Consider the following 19,954-nt stretch of genomic DNA (forward strand, 5'->3'; position numbering starts at 1 on the left):
GCATGCCAGGCGTATTGGAGTCTTTCCTTTTTCATTTCTATTAATAACAAACAGAGACAGACACAGATGCAATGTGCTTCATCAGAGGAGGGAAAACTCTGCTGGGGAGAGACGTCTACATTTGTACCTCGGTGGACCAAGTCCTTTATTAACAAGAACAGATCCGCCCGAAATGCTCATTTTATCGCCCGACTGACATATACATATTATATTTATATAAACAGATATTTCAATAGTACCACATAGTCCAGTATGTTCCTCACACAAAACTAATGTAAATAACTGATTCAAGAAAACTTGGAGTGCAAGAGTCATATGGATCATTTTTGGAGACTCACAGGCCCTCATTCAATGTCACGTAATTATGTTTTATATTAGTATTGTACAGTATTTTTGCTCTTTTTGTGTTTTGTTTTTGGTATAACATTATTTTAACTATTTTAATGGCACTTTTATTGTGCGTTTTTGTCATTTTTTTGGAGCTTGGCAGCCCAAGTCCTCATTTATTGCCTGTTATTTTACATTATTTTAAACTTGTACTTATTTTATATTAAGTTATTTTAACTATGTATATGGGCTTTCATGGTAAAAAAAAAATCCTTTTCACTTCGCTATTTTTATATTTAATTTTATACTGGAGTTATACTACTCTTTTGCTATTATTGTTTTTATATAAAGGGTTCGTCCATATTTGACCCAAACATAGGTTGAAATAACCCAACATTTTTTAAATGATCATTAATGTATCGATATAAGAATGCTATCAATATTAATATATGAATATCATTGAGTTATTTAAACGTTTTAGTAGTACTTTTTGGTGTTTTTTGGTTATTTTGAAGCTTAAAAAGTGCAGTCCTCAATTACTGTCATTATTTTGAAAAAATCAAACTTTGCTCCACAAAAGAAATAATGACACGGTTTTGGAGCAACAATAAAGAATGGCAGAATTTTATTTTTGGATGAATTTAGAAATCTCACACTGACAGACAGGCATCTGGCACATCCAGCCGCGTCTTTAAATCCTTTGTCATGTTCTTAACAACCAAACCACCTGTGTTTGCAGTGAAAGAATCCATGAATGTCAAAGAAACGAGTCTCTCCTTCTTTGTCCTCATTGGTCAGTTTTGGCACTAGCTGGGTTACGCAGCGCAGGTTTGCTTGGTTAAAGGATCAAGAGGATTTTAAGGGAACCGTTGCTTCTTAAGCTGCTACCAGTTGTGGAAGAATGATGACAGTGGCGGCTCTGGTATGGATTACGCCACAGGCCTGGCTCTCTGCCTACCGCTTCCAAACACTCTCCCTACTCCTCAAATCACCTGGAATCATTTCCAAGCCTTCGCTCCTCATACTTAGCGATGTTTAAAACGTCCGTATTTCAAGAGGAGGCGCTGTAATAGATTTCTAATTGTTTTCTCGCAGAGTCGGAGGTTTATTTTGCTTAGCTAATCTCTGTTTTCCTTCATGTCTTTCCTCTCGGAGATCGGCTGTGAGCTCAGCGGCCAGCGGACATGCACCATTTAGCGCTCTGAAAGCGAGTCAGGAATCTCAGGGAAGATGTTTTTAGGAGAAGGACCAAACCATCGGGTCCACCTTAATGCATCCTCCGAGAGGAATGAGAGAGATTGAAAGTCAGCCATGTTTACACAGAGCTCCACCATATGCAGTCTGGATGTGTGTATATGTAGAGCCCAAGTTTTCAAGGTCTGGTGAGAAGGCAAACGTCAGTTCCAAGAAGTGCTCGAGAACCTAAATGTGCCTGAACCCGCGTCACGGACTGCAGCTCCACATGAGACGTGTGCGAGCGATTCTGTTGGCATTTTCTATCTTTCTATGGGTCAGGGATGTGATGCTGTTTTTGTATCATTTGATCTATACTAAATCATAAACGTTCATGTCAGACGCGTGTGTTGTAAATGATTTAATTCGCTTCTCTCAGCGCACAGCTTACGGTTGTATACTTACCTGTAATTGTTAGAAAAAGTATTTCCATTTCACATAAAGGATTATTTTGGCAGCAAGCGAGTCTACATTTAACTGAGTAGATTAAAGTGAACGAGTGAATATTGACAGTTTATTCAGTACACCACTGTTTAATTAAAATAATATATGAATATAAACATAATTTGCTTTTTTTTTTTTTTTTCTGAAAATTATTATTATTATTTAGAAATAATTCAAATGAATAGATCAGGCCCGTGTTTGTCAGTGTGAGATTTCTACGTTTATTTAAAAAATTCCAAAACCGTGTGACTTTTTTTTTTTTTTTTTTTTTTTTTTTAATAAATAATAACAGTAATAATATGCAAACCTTTACTTTAATGTTACCTCAATAAGCTTAATTGCCTTAAATGATGGTTACACCACATTACTTTTTTCATTAAATTAAATCTTTTGTTGAACCCGATGAAACCAACATGGATTTAACTCTCATCCTTCCCTTGTTCTTTTTTGATCGGAAACTTTTTTTTTTTTTTTTTTTTTTTTTTGAGATTTTGTCGAAGTGGTCCAAGACCCTAGGACTTTTGTCACGCTTGAACCACTAATGCACAAAAAAAAAAAAACTGTGGTTGAAATAAAAAAAGTAACACATCATTCCCTCACAACACATCTGACCCTCCTAGGAATGAATGGGATGCGAGGAATGTTTCAGTACACATAGACAAACCCAACAAATGCTCAAAATTATAATAAAAAATGCTAAAACTTAACTCTTTTATAATGTCTTCATGTGTCTCTGAATGCATTCTGAAGGGCACCGACTTTAGGACCCAGTGGAAAAGCTCATAAAAAAGACAGCCAATGTATAATATTTCGAGTTGAATTACAAGGGTTATTATTGATAGAAGTTGAAAGAATGTGCTTAAATTACAAATTATTTTATTTATTGATAAAATGTAGTATCTTATCCCTAAAAAAGCCATTAAAAAATTTAAAAAATATTATAAAAAAATAAAAAAAGCTTTCTGGACAAAGAAAAAAAATCTAATTTTAGGTCATTTTGACTCGCGAGGGATTGATTTGTTACACATTGTGTTTGAAGGATGAGGGTTAAAGCATATGTCTATGTTTTTTTCTTTATTGTGGGCACTCTTCGGTGTCGGCTCTAGGTTGAAGGCCAGTGTGCTTGAGTCCTTAAACAGGCGTACGCTGACAGAACGAACAGCCAATGCACAAGTCTCAGCTCACTAGCCAAATCTAAACACTGAACAGCAGCCATTGGAAAAATAATTATAGCTGTCCAAATGGAGGAAAAGAAACGCAAACAGGGGTTGAGGGTTGTATTTTGAGCTTCATAGCCAAGACATTTCCCATCAATATCTGACGTGAAGGTCCTGGAGTGAGAAACGGCCTGTTTACGCCACAGCAGTCTCGGCTGTGCTCCCGAGAACAGTAACGCTGCTGTTGCTAACGTTGTTTATAGATCATTTGCATGCTAATTGTGTTAGAATGCACACACATACACACAGACACACACACACACACTACCCTGTTGCACTATACATTTCAATGAGATGCACACAGCTGGACTCACATTCATGCATCATCTAGAGTTTTTCAGGAATCGTACATCACTGAAAGGATTGTGCATGTGTGTGTAGAAGCAGTCGTGCATTCTGGCATTTATCAAGGTTTATTGTTAGAGCTACACCAGACTGTTTTATCCAATCATGCAGGTGGCTTAGATAATTTTTAGTACTTGGCAACTGTTCCAGAGTCTGTTCCATGAGGTTTGCACAATTACACACACACACACACACACACACACACACATATCACAGATTTACAGGGTCCAAATAGAGATCTGTCGTATTACTGAATATGTAGAAACGTTTCTAAAAATCATATTACATTGAATTTTCATACAAAGGCCCATTTTGTTATTCTCCAAAGCCACTTTTTCCTCACATTTAGTGTTAATTTTGTACGCATGCAAATCCCTGACCCAAGCAGCCAAGCCCATTGAGGTCTTTTCCAGAATTCCTCCTCTACAGGATTTCATAAGCAGGATTAATGTCGTCTCCGCACTGGCGTGTGTTTGAAGTGTGGGCCTACTGTGTCTTTGTGAGGAACCCTTAACGAGGAACAAGTGGATTAAATGCATGAAAAGGTCATTAAGCAGGCGAGCTGAGGGAGTTTCGGGTAGGACTCTCCGCTTGATCTGAATGGGCCGAGTCTCACGTGTTTAGTCTACAAGCTTTTGCTCTTCCTCCCTCTTGTTCTCCACATCCTCTCCTCCCACGACCACACAGCGAAGATAATGGGCCTCATATTTGGGCCATCCATCAGTGCCTTAAACTACAGGAAGGAGTTATGTGCTCTCCCTTTCTCTCACCGTCTTGCACATACACACACACACACACACACACACATTGGGGAAAAGAAACAAGAATGCGACGTTTTTCTGCCTCGCAAGACGGATAATCTGTCTGACACCTCACTTTGCATCCAATGGAGCCATTTATATTCCATATTATTTTAGCACACTTTTTCCACCCTCCATCTGCAGATAAACCCGACCCCAGAATGCACATTTGTCTTTAGCGAGGGATGTAAATTATAGAAATGTATTAGGAGAGAAGGATATGTTGAGGAAAAAAGTGAGACAGCATCTTTTTTTCGGCTCATTCTGGCATGTTTTTACTCTTTCTCCACCCTTAGGGAACTCTGCGCGGGATGTGGGACCGTCGTTGGGTTTGAAGAAGTCTAGTTCTTTGGAGAGCCTCCAGACAGCTGTTGCAGAAGTGACTCTCAATGGGGACGTCCCGTTCCACAGGCCCCGTCCCAGGATCATCAGGGGACGGGGCTGCAACGAGAGCTTCCGGGCGGCCATCGACAAATCATACGACAAGCCAGGTGTGACCATAATCAACCCCGATGAAGATGACGAAGGTATGGAGACGTGTAAGTATTGGCGCTGCAGGTCTCATTATATGGGGAATGATAAAGTAACTAGAATATCATGGTCCTAGTTAGTAAAAACACAGATCACCCAGCAACCACCTAAAGTACCCTAGCAACACCCTAACAGCAACTAAAAGCACTTTTTTTTTTTTTTTATGGAGTGTCTATTTACATCAAATGCTAAATAGCCCGCCTTGTTGGCAGAGGCTATTTACATTAACTCCGCCCACCATTGCCTGATCAAGCCAGATGAAATTAGAAAAGAAACCTGTCTGATAACAGGAGTAGCCAGTGATTCCTGCATGCGACAACAAACATAGCATTAGCCACAAAAAATGATTCTAATTGTACATTTTTCCTCCTTATTAGTGAATAAGTCAATATACTGTAAATCATGATGTATCTTCAAATTCGCTGTTTTGTCGGCAGTTTAAACGGCACAATCTTACTGTAATTCGTAACTATTTTATGTTTTCTTAAATTAATTTGTATGATTTTGTACGTTCTTGTTTAAACCCCAGTGGCCGGTAGGTTTAGGGGCGGTCTTTCATAATGAGATTTGTTTTGAAAAATAAATTAATTCATACGAAATCGCCACCTCGTTAAATACTTCCGTTTTCCCGTGAGTTCAGGTTGGTTTGAATCAGAATCATTCAGGGTCTTCGCTGACCTGGCATTTTTGGGAATGAACTGGAAATGATTCAGGAATCATTACTGCGATAACTTTAGATTTACATTAGTCTATTTACTAAGTAGTTGTTCATATGACATTGTGTAATTTAAGATACATATTCACAAGTTATATACACTGCCTGGCCCACAAAAAGGAGCTGTTTGGATTTAAATAGGCAAATGCTTAAAACACGCACACACACACACACAGTTTCTGCCAGTCTCATGTTAATCTTGAGTATCTATAAAGTAGTATTGCATCCTTCATTTTGCAGAAGAGTCTATAGTTTTATCATATTTATAAAAGACAGATACAATGTACCGATTCTTTTCCTGAAAACAGTGCAGGTGTGCAGTGGAAGGAGTTAAAGAGTCACGAGCGCACATACACATACAGAGTGTGCACACGCTCATCTGGGAGAAGTGCCCATATAAGGAACTGTGCTCTCTATGATGTCATACAGGGCCATACTAAAAAAAAAAAAAACTTTCAGAATCGTATTTGAATCCTGAAGACTCGATTGTATTTGCCGCAGGAATATTCTGTCACACTTCGAACTCGTTTTTTATTTATTTTGGCCATGTTTATCATGATAATCCAACTCTTTAACAGTGTAAATAAGTCCGAATACATAATAAAATAATAATAATGCGTTCAATTTATATAGCGCTTTTCAAGGCACTCAAAGCGCTTTACATAGAAGGGGGGAATCTCCTCAACCATACATTTCAAGAATACATGAAATAGCATTCACATGAGAGTCTATGATTGGATCATTATTGCAGTGATTATTATGTTTCTAGCATGTTATAGCCTATGTTCTTCTAACCCTAACTGATGGAGTGTGTAGCTTTTCATTTTTTAAACAACCATTTAGGAAGACACATAATGGCTATATTCCAGGATGACAATGTGAAGATTCATCAGCTCAAACAGTGAAAGAATGGTTGGGAGGGAGCATGAAGAATCATTTTCACCTCCGAGTCCAGACCTTAAATTCATTAAATTCATGTCAATAAAAGATCTCGACCAAAAATGTATGCACCAAAAATATAAGAAACGTTGTGGTGGTGCATCAATTTTGGTCATGAAAACAAAATGTGAATAAACATATAACATGCTAAAGACATTATTATCACTACAATAATAACTCAATCATCGACTCTTAAGCATTGTTTGGCTTGACTGTGCATATTGGTTATTATTTGACATGTGGTCCAATTATAAGGTTGATTTGACTGTAAGGAAATTATAAGGAAAGCTGTGTTTGGGTGGCTTGTTGGTGCCAGCAAATACTCTGTCAAAACAGGTTTTTAGAGACAACCCAATAATAATAATAATAATAATAATAATAAAAATGCGGTGTGTATTTTCTGAATTTTTACTCCTTTCTGAAACTTTTTTCTCTTTATATTGAAAGTGGCAACTCATGTAATCACAGCTATTACCATAATTGCACAGACACAGCGAAGGCGATCTGACACAATATCAATGCCAATTCCATCAGTCGTCTCACACAATGACTGGCCCAGAATATTACCAGTCACCCGCCAATGGAGGTTGCCTTTATAGACGGCGCTCAGCAGAGAAACAAGGCGGCGGGTCTCGTGGGGCCGTCTTGTGCTGTTCTGAAGATTAGAAGAGGAGAAGAGATCCCTCCTCTCTGTAAGTAGGTCAGGCCTTCCCCTCAAACACTCCAGGGGAAATAAACAGCCAATAAGCATGTGTACAACTTTCACTATTCATTTCGCCCATGACCAAATGAATTTCCAGACATCCACGCTGCGCTGGGCATTTTTCTCTAATGGGACCTGGGATATTTTAAATGCTCGCAGACTCAATGATTTACTAAATGCGTTTAGGTTCATTTTTACGGTTCATGGACTGCTTGCAGCGGTTCTTTTCATATTTTAGATTGTTTAATTTATCAACCAATTTTTCAAAATGTTTTATACCACAGTTTCCTGCACTGAAGGTGTTATTTCTGTGGTAATAAGTAAGGAATCAAATTACAACTTTAAGTGGTAAAACATTCAGTTAAATAAAACGGTGTTAGTCTCTATAGGGGTGTTTTTCAGTGGTGTCCGGATGATTTTATGAAGTCTGTCCGACAGTTAATAGCACCTGCCAGGGGGAAAAATCACGCCGTCCCTTTGTTCTCCATTAAAAGATTCCATTAAAAGCAATCAGACTTTTGTGCATTTTTTTTTCTTTTTCAAAAGAGTCAAATTATTTGCCTCAGTCACTTTGTTCTTGTAAGCTGTGTCCACATTGGGCTAAATACTGTCTTATCTCTTCCGTGGAGCAATAGAGGGCAAATGCGTGAGATTCCACGGTAGAAGAATATTGCATTTCTCTCCTTCCGATATTCAAATAACTCTGTTTTTCAATTTAGATAAGAGGAACCTGCCTGTGCCTGTCACCGAGGTTAATAGTCAAAAGTTGACAGATAAGGGCAGGCTTTTTCTTTCCACACAGACACTTTTATTTACATAAAATGTGAATTTGGCATCACCCGAGGAAAAATGTGTCACTGGGAGATATCCAGCGAAGAAATGAGTTGGGCTGTGTTTCGTTGTGTTTTATGTTTTTTTTAAGATCAGACTTAAATGTGCTCGGCTCTTTCTCCCACCGGTTTTTTAGCCAGAGTGGCAATTTCAAGACTCCATTAGAAGTGATCACCGTTCTAAAGAAGAAATGAATACCATGGCACGTCAAAAGGAGACGACTAATGACATCTTTTGATTGCGGTGTCAAAACATTTACCACTCAGTCCTGTGTAGCTGGAATGTGCCGTTAATTACCCTAATTTGTTTCTTTTTACATTTCATTCAACAATTAGCAGAACCGTAACTTACTGTGATGAACGATTTCATGAAAAGGCTATTGATCTGTGAAGACGCTGAAACTTCTTTTTCAAGTTAAAGGAATAGTTCACCCTAGAGAGTAAAAAAAAATAGCCATGATTTACTCAAGCCATCCTATGTGTATATGACATTCTTCTTTCAGACGAATAAAATCAGAGTTATATTAAAAATGTCCTGGCTCTTCCCTGCGTTATGATGGCACTGAATGGCTGTTTTGTTTTTGAAGCCCATAAAAGTGCATCCATCCATCATAAAAATGCTCCACACGACTCTGGGGGTTAATAAAGGCCTTCTGAAGCGAAGTCGTGCATTTGAGTAAGAAAAATATCCATATTTAAAACTTTATAAATTAAAATATCTAGCTTCCACCAGATCAGGGTAAAAATGTAACTGGTGTATGTAAGGCAATGACTTCAGACGTAGCATTTTGAAGCGTTTTGAACTGAGAGAGGTGCGAGCACTACACTTTTTCCGTAAGTTTAATACGGAAGGCAGTCTGACGGAAGCTATATGTTTTACTTTATAAAAGTTTAAAATATCGATATTTTTCTTACACAAACAAATCAATTGGCATCAGAAGGCCTATATTTACACCCCGGAGCTGTGTGGAGCTGTTATATGATGGATAGATGCACTTTAATGATGGATAGATGCACTTTAATGATGGAGAGATGCACTTTAATGATGGATAGATGCACTTTAATGATGGAGAGATGCACTTTTATGATGGATAGATGCACTTTTATGATGGATAGATGCACTTTTATGATGGATAGATGCACTTTTATGATGGATAGATGCACTTTAATGATGGATAGATGCACTTTTATGATGGATAGATGCTCTTTAATGATGGATAGATGCACTTTTATGATGGATAGATGCACTTTTATGATGGATAGATGCTCTTTAATGATGGATAGATGCACTTAAATGATGGATAGATGCACTTTAATGATGGATAGATGCACTTTTATGATGGATAGATGCACTTTAATGATGGATAGATGCACTTAAATGATGGATAGATGCACTTTAATGATGGATAGATGCACTTTTATGATGGATAGATGCACTTTTATGATGGATAGATGCTCTTTAATGATGGATAGATGCTCTTTAATGATGGATAGATGCACTTAAATGATGGATAGATGCACTTTTATGATGGATAGATGCACTTTAATGATGGATAGATGCACTTTAATGATGGATAGATGCACTTTTATGATGGATAGATGCACTTTAATGATGGATAGATGCTCTTTAATGATGGATAGATGCACTTTAATGATGGATAGATGCACTTTAATGATGGATAGATGCCCTTTAATGATGGATAGATGCACTTTTATGATGGATAGATGCTCTTTAATGATGGATAGATGCTTTTTAATGATGGATAGATGCACTTAAATGATGGATAGATGCACTTTAATGATGGATAGATGCACTTTAATGATGGATAGATGCACTTTAATGATGGATAGATGCACTTTTATGATGGATAGATGCACTTTAATGATGGATAGATGCTCATTTATGATGGATAGATGCACTTTTATGATGGATAGATGCACTTTTATGATGGATAGATGCACTTTTATGATGGATAGATGCACTTTAATGATGGAGAGATGCTCATTTATGATGGATAGATGCACTTTAATGATGGATAGATGCTCATTTATGATGGATAGATGCACTTTTATGATGGATAGATGCACTTTTATGATGGATAGATGCACTTTTATGATGGATAGATGCACTTTAATGATGGATAGATGCACTTTAATGATGGATAGATGCCCTTTAATGATGGAGAGATGCACTTTTATGATGGATAGATGCACTTTTATGATGGATAGATGCTCATTTATGATGGATAGATGCACTTTAATGATGGATAGATGCACTTTTATGATGGATAGATGCTCATTTATGATGGATAGATGCACTTTAATGATGGATAGATGCACTTTTATGATGGATAGATGCACTTTTATGATGGATAGATGCACTTTAATGATGGATAGATGCACTTTTATGATAGATAGATGCACTTTTATGATGGATAGATGCACTTTTATGATAGATAGATGCACTTTTATGATGGATAGATGCACTTTTATGATGGATAGATGCACTTTTATGATGGATAGATGCTCATTTATGATGGATAGATGCACTTTAATGATGGATAGATGCTCATTTATGATGGACAGATGCACTTTAATGATGGATATGGGATATCCCCATGTCACAAAAACGTGCGTGTGTGTGTGTGTGTGTGTGTGTGTGTGTGTGTGTGTGTGTGTGTGTGTGTGTGTGTGTGTGTGTGTGTGTGTGTGTGTGTGTGTGTGTGTGTGTGTGTGTGTGTGTGTGTGTGTGTGTGTGTGTGTGTGTGTGTGTGTGTGTGTGTGTGTGTGTGTGTGTATGACATTTTTCATCTTCAAACCAAACTTGGGTCTTCAGCAGACACCGTTTAAATCCTGTCTGGCGAGCGCGCATCCCATAATGTTTCCGCATTAGGTCAGTAGGCGGAGAGTAGAGGGTCTTTTAGAGGCTGTTTGAACGCATTTGACCACATGAGCGTCTAAACTATGAGAGCAATCCGGCCGAATGCGTTTTCTAAAAGTGGATGAAAGTGGACAAGCTCAAAATGTTTTGCACCTGTATTTAGCGTCATCCATCTGTGATCTGATCTTAATACCAGGTGTTCATGAGCTCAAAAATAGGTTGGAATTTTAAAAAAACAACAACAACAACAAATATCAAAGATGCAAAGAAAATATTGTAATTGTTTAATAATTTCTCACACTATACTTATCTAGCACTAATCTTTGGATATAATGTCAGTAGATGGCAGAATGACAGCAAACACTGAGAGCGGCTTGCGAGAGGGAATAAAACACACGGAGCGAGCGGCCATCCTCTTCCCATCACTAGCATTAAACCGCCCATCTGAGCATGCAGAAATATCCATGATGGCCTCTGGCTTTCATCTGGGCCTTTCTTCTAGCCATCAAAGTTCTCACTCGCGTCAGAGATTTGTTGGGTATTAATAAGCTCTAATCACACAGGCATCTGTCTCCGCCATTACGTCGCTCTATTCAAAAGCACTTTGCTTTTAGTGCCCCCTAATTTTTTCCTCCTTTCCGAGCGTTTTTAAACTTACAATTAGTGCCAAATTAATCACGTCCAGACCATCAGGAACGGAGACAGTATCTGTAATCAGACGGGTGCTGAAATGGAAATGAGCAATATCAGCCAGCTGCGGTCCCTTATGATTATACTGATATGCAGCGTATCACGAAGATAGGTGCTAGGAAATGAATTAGCATTGCAAACGATATTTCAAAATAAAATGTTCCCACAGAGATTCGCTCGCTTTTCCAAAACTACTTGCGTTAATATATCGTCGATGAAGTGCATCATCCCATTGACTGGAATCCATAAAATTGGTGTTAGCGAGTTCATGGGCTATCAAATATTAAGAGTGCTGTGAGAATACCACCGTCCTTCGGCTTGTCCAATAGAAGAGCTGAACTCTTTGTTTTCCCAGTAAACATATGAATAGTATGGTGACGTGATAAACTCAAAGCAAAGCAGCTCTTTCTGTAATGATCAGCAAACCTCCATCGCATGCAAAAACAGAAGTCAAATCTCACCTCTCACAAAGTTTTTTCTTCTTCTGTAACTTGTATAGAAATTCTCCCCAAAAATAGTATTTGAAGCAGAGTATAGCTTCAGAACGGTGAGGTGAACGGTAGAAGGACCTCTTCTGGTGCACTTCAGCCTTTTGAACTTCTGAGTTGACTTTCTCCGTCAGTTTTATTGGGTCAGTCAGGAATAACGCTAATAGGCTCCCTGCACTGCTCCTGGGTAAGCGCTTTTCAGACGGCCGTTCTGTGCTGGGAAGATGTGACCCTTTAGAAGCAAAAAGATAATGGGGTTCCTCAGATTGAATAACCTCTGAGGGAAAGCTCAGCTGTGGAATAAAATGAAAGGAGATTCAGGCGAGATGACATGCTCTCCAGCCTCTGTTAGATATGGGTGGACTTGCAGGAGAGTTCTCATTAAGAGGTTTCATTAAGCCAATGTTTGAAGAAGTCAGAGCATTGAGGGATTCTGCTTCAAGACACTACATTAGCCCATATTTATTATATTTTATTTGTATATATATTTTTCATTTCATTTCTTTATGCTTTATTTATTTATTCATTTGTATATATTTATTTATTTGTTATCTTTATTTTATATCTTTATTTTATTAAATTTTATTTATTTTATTTATTTATTTATTTATTTATTTATTTATTTATTATTATTTATTTTTTTTCATTATTTCATCATATCATTAATTTAATTTAATTCAAAGTGCACTATAAAAAAAATCAGTTAGAAAAATGTGGATGTGATCAGTCACTAGAAAATTTTCAATTGAAGTCCTGCATTTTCTTTACAGTGTGTCAGTGATACCTGCCTGACAAAAAAATTCATATTTGGATTCATTCATTCATTCATTCATTCATTCATTCATTCATTCATTCATTCATTCATTCATTCATTCATTAACCTATCATTAACTCATTCATTCACTCATTCATTCATTCATTAACCTATCATTTACTCATTCATTTACTCATTTATTCATTCATTCATTAACTCATTCATTCACTCATTCATTCATTCATTCATTAACCTATCATTAACTCATTCATTTACTCATTCATTCATTCATTCATTCATTCATTAACTCATTCACTCATTCATTCATTAACTCATTCATTCACTCATTTATTCATGCATTCATTAACTCATTCACTCATTCATTCATTCATGCATTCATTAACTCATTCATTCACTCATTCATTCACTCATTAACTCATTCATTAACTCATTAATTCACTCATTCATTCATTCATTAACTCATTCATTAACTCATTCACTCAGTCATTCATTCATTCATTAACTCATTCATTCATTCACTCATTAACTCATTCATTAACTCATTCATTAACTCATTCATTAACTCATTAATTCACTCATTCATTCATTCACTCATTAACTCATTCATTAACTCATTCACTCAGTCATTCATTCATTCATTAACTCATTCACTCAGTCATTCATTCATTCATTAACTCATTCATTCATTCACTCATTAACTCATTCATTAACTCATTAACTCATTAATTCACTCATTCATTCATTCACTCATTAACTCATTCTTTAACTCATTAATTCATTAACCCATTCATTCATTCATTCATTCATTCATTAACCCATTCATTCATTCATTCATCCATTCATTAACTCATTCATTCATTCATTAACTCATTCATTAACTCATTAACTCATTAATTCACTCATTCATTCATTCACTCATTAACTCATTCATTAACCCATTCATTCATTCATTCATCCATTCATTAACTCATTCATTCATTAACTCATTCATTCATTCATTCATCCATTCATTAACTCATTCATTCATTCATTCATTAACTCATTCATTCATTCATTCATTAACTCATTCATTCATCCATTCATTAACTCATTCATTCATTCATTAACTCATTCATTCATTCATTAACTCATTCATTCATTCATTAACTCATTCATTCATTCATTCATTAACTCATTCATTCATTCATTCACTCATTCTTTCTTTGGGTTTCTGCTTTGACACACTACATTAGTGTGTTTGTTTGTTTATTTATTTATTTATTTATTGCTTTGTATTTTTGTATTTTATTTTATTTTATAATGTCAGTGATACTTACCTGACAAAATTCATTATTATTATTATTATTATTATTATAGTTTTTGTTGTTTTAATTTAATCAACAAATAATTAGAAGTGCTAATCTACAAGTTGCTAGGGCATTGCTATGTGGTTGCTAAAGTGTTATGGGTTATGTTTCTGGTGGTTGCTAGGGTGTTATGGCTTATGTTTCTAGTGGTTGCTAGGGTGTTGTTTATGGTGGAAATGTGTTATTTGGCCAACCCAACCCTGTTCTCCTAAGCATTGCTCTTTCTCTGGAGCGCACAGTGACTTGCACACAATCTGAATTAGACATTCTTCTTTCTGTCTGTCTGTTTATTTACCTCTCGCCCACTTTCTCCTCCATCTCAGTGGAAGAAGATACAGAGGAAAGCTCTCGGTCTGGCCGTGACTCCATTTCCACAGCCACAGACCTCACCCTCCCATCCTCCATCTCAGAGAAACAGATGAATGGAGGACGCACCAAAGACGACAAGAAGGAGCGTGGAGGGAAGGACAAGAAAGACAAGACTAAAGCCAAGAAAGGCGTGCTGAAGGGTCTGGGCGACATGTTCAGGTAGGGTGAGCAGCCGTAGGTGCTCTAAACACTTTATTTAACCGGCGATTGCGTAATGTGTCGAGTATGTGGGACTCCCTGGTACTAATAGGAAAGACCTTACCTTGACCCTCAGTCTCGCTATCATTCACTGAGGCCTGAGGCCGTTTCAGTGGAGGTTATTTTTAACAAGGGAATGTTTTATTCATCAGTGCATAGATTTTCACATGTATCATTGGTAACTGCCGGATTGGTAACTTTTCTGAAATAAGCACGAGCCTCCCTGTGTAGCTTTGTGTTCCCATAAACAGCTTTGTCACCTAGTTAAATGTCACCCCAACTGTGACTGATCTGCAAAATTTCCACACCAACTTCAGCCTACAAAGAGCAAATGCGGAATTGGTTAATTTCGAAAATAAATCCATATGGAGGATTAACATTTACACGGCTTCTCCACGCAAATCTCCTCTAGAGGGACGTCACAGGTACAGATAAAACACTTTTGGGGCTGCTATCATAAAAAAGGTGCTTTTCTGGTCTCCCGGCCCTCAGGGCTCTTTGAAATAGAGGGTCGCGCATCCATTTTGTTGAGAAGCGTTTCCCAACGCTAGGCTAATTAAGCTAGGGCCTCTATTAATTATTCTGATTTGGTGCTCATTTGAATCCTGCATAAATTATACACACTCTTATCTGCACAATAAGTTGTTTTGAGGTGGATTAGCGTAATGGGATTAGTTAGCGTAGCACGTTGCATGCTGTGCCGTAATGAACAATAAAAACGACAAGTGTTTCCAGGTCATGTTTCAGGAGCACTAAAGGGTCGATTTTAGTGCCCCGCTGATTTGTGCTCCACCACTATTTTGTCCTGTAGGATGTTTTGTCCTGTAGAACCATAATCACATATTAGGTTGTGGCCTGTTTTGAGCTGAATTTGATTAATTAATTTGAAATACGAGTGTGAGGACTTGAGCATTAATGAGAATCAGTGTTTAGGAGTGTTGATTGTTGGAGCAGGTACTAGTAATAGTGCTGGATACAATCATTACTTGTTCATTTTCAATCATAATGTCAGTGTGGTAGTCGCAATAAAACAGAAGTACAAACTACTGACTTTGCAGTCTATTGGCATACGACATCATACCACACATTTCTGTAACATGCATTTACAAAATAGATATGTGCATTACTTTTCAATTCAATTACTGACAAATACATTGAGTGGGGAATATTTAAAGTCCCAGGGAACCGGAAGTAGCTTCAGTGCTGTGACGTATTTCCAACCTTTAATAGAGGGCAGGGTTTAACTTCAGAGCTCTACTTCTCCATCTTTATTCATTAAAGATTACAGTGACAAGCATTTTTTTTCTTCTGTGTATTAACTTGCACGGACTAATTGTTCACCCTAAGACCTGTAATGTGTGCTAACAAAGTAAATAGCATCAATTTTGATTTCGTGAGGACTTTACGGTACACAAGTGTTACATAGAAGTGATGTCTGAGCATGATGGGTATTATTGTTGTTCTAGAGAGTATGGAATACTGTTGTAGATGTTATTTGGAGTGGACAAACTTTGAAAAACACTTAAAGGCTGGGTAGGGAATTTTCAAAAGGCTAGCAATAGCAAACTAGCTTTAGATCTCACCTTCCTTTTTAAGAGCGTCGCCAAATCCATGCCTCCTCCAAAACAGATGGTCGCTTACAGAGTCACAAGATGAGAGAAGGCATTAAATTACCTCATGTCTCAAAGCACATAACATAACAATAATAATGATCCTGACTGCTGCAGATTACTTTTGGCATTGATAGTGTTGAAGATGTCTGAAGACGTGAACACCATCATGGAGAACGACACGGGTTGCCATCTTGTAATTACGGTGACGACATGGCATGACCACAGCATAGGTTCAGTCTGTCTGTCTACAACTCTGCAAAGGCTTATAGAGCGCACTGATGACGTGCGATGTCTGCGCAGGTATAGAAATACATGTGTTGATAGGCATGTTCGTCCAATCATTGCTTTCGGACCGAATATTTTTAGGTCCTGAGACTTCAACTTTTATTATTGATTGCTATCAGGATGTGAAGAGGGTTTCAACCAGTATAGCAAAAACTCTTTATAAAACAAATTGCCTTACCTTTAATACCATAGCAGTTCTGAAAGCAACTCTCCTAAATAATCAGTCCCACACTACAAAAAATGCTTTTCTTACCTAGTATTTTGTCTTGTTTCTAGCCCAAACATCTAAAAATTCTTAAAACAAGATTATTTTGCGTACCCCACTGGCAGATTATTTATCTTATTTTAAGCAAAAACTCTCTTAATTTTGAGTGATTTTTTCCAAAAACAAGACAATATTGTTTACTTGTCTGGTAAATGTTTGTTAATGTATGAATTTTTAAAACTTTTGATGAGAAACAAGACAAAAATAGTAAGTAAGAAAAGCATTTTTTTGCAGTGCAGCTGTTGATTCAACCCCAACGTCCACAACCCCGCGTTCATCACATGTCCTCGTTGAACTGACGTGCATGGCATACATGCTGCAATGTTAAACGCTGTTGGAGATCAGCCAGGGTTGCGGTGTGTTCATCATGTTGAATTGAGACCTTGAGAGCACCTGGTCCATGCCTGGACTTCCCGAAGGAGAGGAGCTCTTCTGGATTTACAGCTTTAGTGATGAGACAGAATTAGCTTCAGCTGTGCGTCATCCGCTTTCAGGACCCTCTTCTCTTGGAACCCTCTTTTGTTTGTGCTCATTTTTTCTTATTATTATTCTTTTTTGGGAGTTGGCCACAAGGTGGCTCTGTGATTAATTTATATTCCAGAAACATATGGGATAGATTTTTTTTTAAAGTTTGTCCCTGCTGTTTCATCCAACTTGCAACATCCAACAATGCACCTCCACCTCTAAAGATGTGTGTTACCTTGCGCAATGACAGTATAAGACAGACAAGAGCGTCGTTAAGAGGTGATTGTGATGTGCCTTTTAGGAAGACAGATTTTGGTCGATCAGCCTTTTCTCTAAAGGCTGTCGGTGACTGGAATAGTTTACCAACTAATATTAGACACTGTACTACCTGTGTCCTGTTTAAATTACATTTGAAAAGATTTTTAAAGGCAACTCATATTTGTGATCATTCACTATATAAATTAAACGATTTTAACATGTTCTTGTATTTCATGTATATTATTGCATTTAATCTGTATGGTATGTTTTTGATGATTTGGTGTACTCCTGCCAGGGACAACAGATGAAATTTAGCTGTGTAGCCAATTCTGGGGTAATATTTTATTTTCCACTGTCCCTGTCAAATAAAGAATAAATAAATAAACTTGCATGAAAATTGGCGAGAACCTTGACACAATTTGTTAACGGAAATTTGATTGGTTGAATAACAGATTTAATCAATTTGATTAACATTTTCAAGCATTGTCCATAATGATTAAATTGGCCGGTGTCCTGTAAATGCAAAATTCAAGGTTCACACAACTTGGTACACACAGCTATCTTGAGGATACATGCCAAATTTCTAAATCTAGGGGAAGTCATACATGAAAAAAAGACTTAGGCATAATGTAGAAATAAAAACCTGCATTGAAAACAACAGTATTCACATCATCTACACAATTTATTCTTTCACATTTCACAGTTGTGGTACATTTCGTAGGGATTTTGGGATTATTCTGGTCCGCTCTATTTGTTTGAACCACGAGAGGCGTTTAATCTCACCTAAACTTACTCTACTCCTACATCCTCCCTATCTAGGGTACTATTCACTCCCATCATAAAGCTTGGATGAGCCAGGATATTTTCTAATATAACTCTGATTGTGTTTGGCTGAAAAAAGATATACACATAGCATGGCTTGAGGATGAGTATATTTAAAACAAACAAAAAAAAGATTATGCATTTTGTGTGTGTGTGTGTGTGTGTGTGTGTGTGTGTGTGTGTGTCTCTGTGTGTGTGTGTGTGTGTGTGTGTGTGTGTGTGTGTGTGTGTGTGTGTGTGTGTGTGTGTGTGTGTGTGTGTGTGTGTGTGTTAGCGAGGGAGTGGGAAGGGTCGTGAAAGTTCATTAAGAACTGAAACGCAGGTCTGGACCCCAGCGGATACGCTCACTCAGCAAATGTTCTCTCTCGCTCTCATTACATCTACCCCTCCTCTGAGAGCCATCAGAAACTCCCATCACTAAGGAGATTGCGCGCACACACACACACACACACACACACACACACATGCATGCACCTTGCCAAGAGAGTATGGATTACTGACATTCAACTCCCCTTCTTGCTGTCTCTCTCATTGTCTTTTTGTTCACACACATACAGATTCACTTCTGCAGCAATACACACTCATCTGCAGTCTCTCAAGGCCCATTTAACTGTAGCCCTTCTCTTTTTCATCTCTTCCATCGCAGTATGAGACACAGAGACACACACACACACACACACACACACACACACACACACACACACACACACACACAGAGAGACTCATCCAAGGAGCTCTCTGAGGCGTTTGCAATGCACTGCAATTGGAGCTCATCTGCATGCGTGAGTAAACGTGCACTGATGAGCTCTGCGCTTAATGGACACACTGATTGGAAGAGCATTAAAATCAGAACAGATAGACAGAGGGAGGAAGAGAGGAGAAGAGAGAGATGAGGTGATCAAAGAAGAGCGAGAGAGAAATCACAATTCGAGAAATACTAAACAGCCAAATCAATGACCAGGCAAGAGGAGGCAGCATGGGGAAAAATGGGTTCAGAATTCACTTGTTCAAAAGTGCTGTAGTATTCATCTTATCCATCATTCGTTTATTTATTTGTTTGTTTGTTTCTGTTTGTTAGTTGTTTTTCAAAGCTGTGGCAGTGCTATATGTATGTGTACACAAATGAAAGGAATAACACTGATTATCTGTTCATCCTGGCACCTGTTAGCTGATGGGATATGGTGAACCAGTGACAGGTCATGGGCGGCCAAGGCTCACTGATGCACGTGGGGAGCGAAGGCTGGCCCGTGTGGTCCGATCAAACAGACGAGCTGCTGGAGCTCAAACTGCTCCAGAAGTTAATGCTGGTTCTGATAGAAAGCTGTCAGAATACTCAGAGCAGCTCAGTTTGTTGCGTATGGGGCGGCATAGCCGCTGACCAGTCAGGGTGCCCATGCTGACCCCTGACCCCGCCG

General features: G+C 37.9%; 1 protein-coding gene across 3 annotated transcripts in view; it reads left to right on the forward strand.

Moving 5' to 3' along the window:
- The window catches only part of pard3aa (par-3 family cell polarity regulator alpha, a), a 623,737-nt gene that overhangs the window by 430,442 nt on the left and 173,341 nt on the right, over positions 1-19,954 (forward strand). For all 3 annotated transcript variants that reach the window (XM_067434978.1, XM_067434980.1, XM_067434979.1), the window contains 2 exons: positions 4,663-4,905; positions 14,588-14,792. In XM_067434978.1, the coding sequence (XP_067291079.1) occupies positions 4,663-4,905; positions 14,588-14,792 (448 nt within the window). The remainder of the gene's footprint in view (positions 1-4,662; positions 4,906-14,587; positions 14,793-19,954) is intronic.

The sequence above is a fragment of the Pseudorasbora parva genome, chromosome 24, assembly GCF_024679245.1.
Source record: "Pseudorasbora parva isolate DD20220531a chromosome 24, ASM2467924v1, whole genome shotgun sequence".
In the NCBI taxonomy this organism is placed as follows: Eukaryota; Metazoa; Chordata; class Actinopteri; order Cypriniformes; family Gobionidae; genus Pseudorasbora; species Pseudorasbora parva.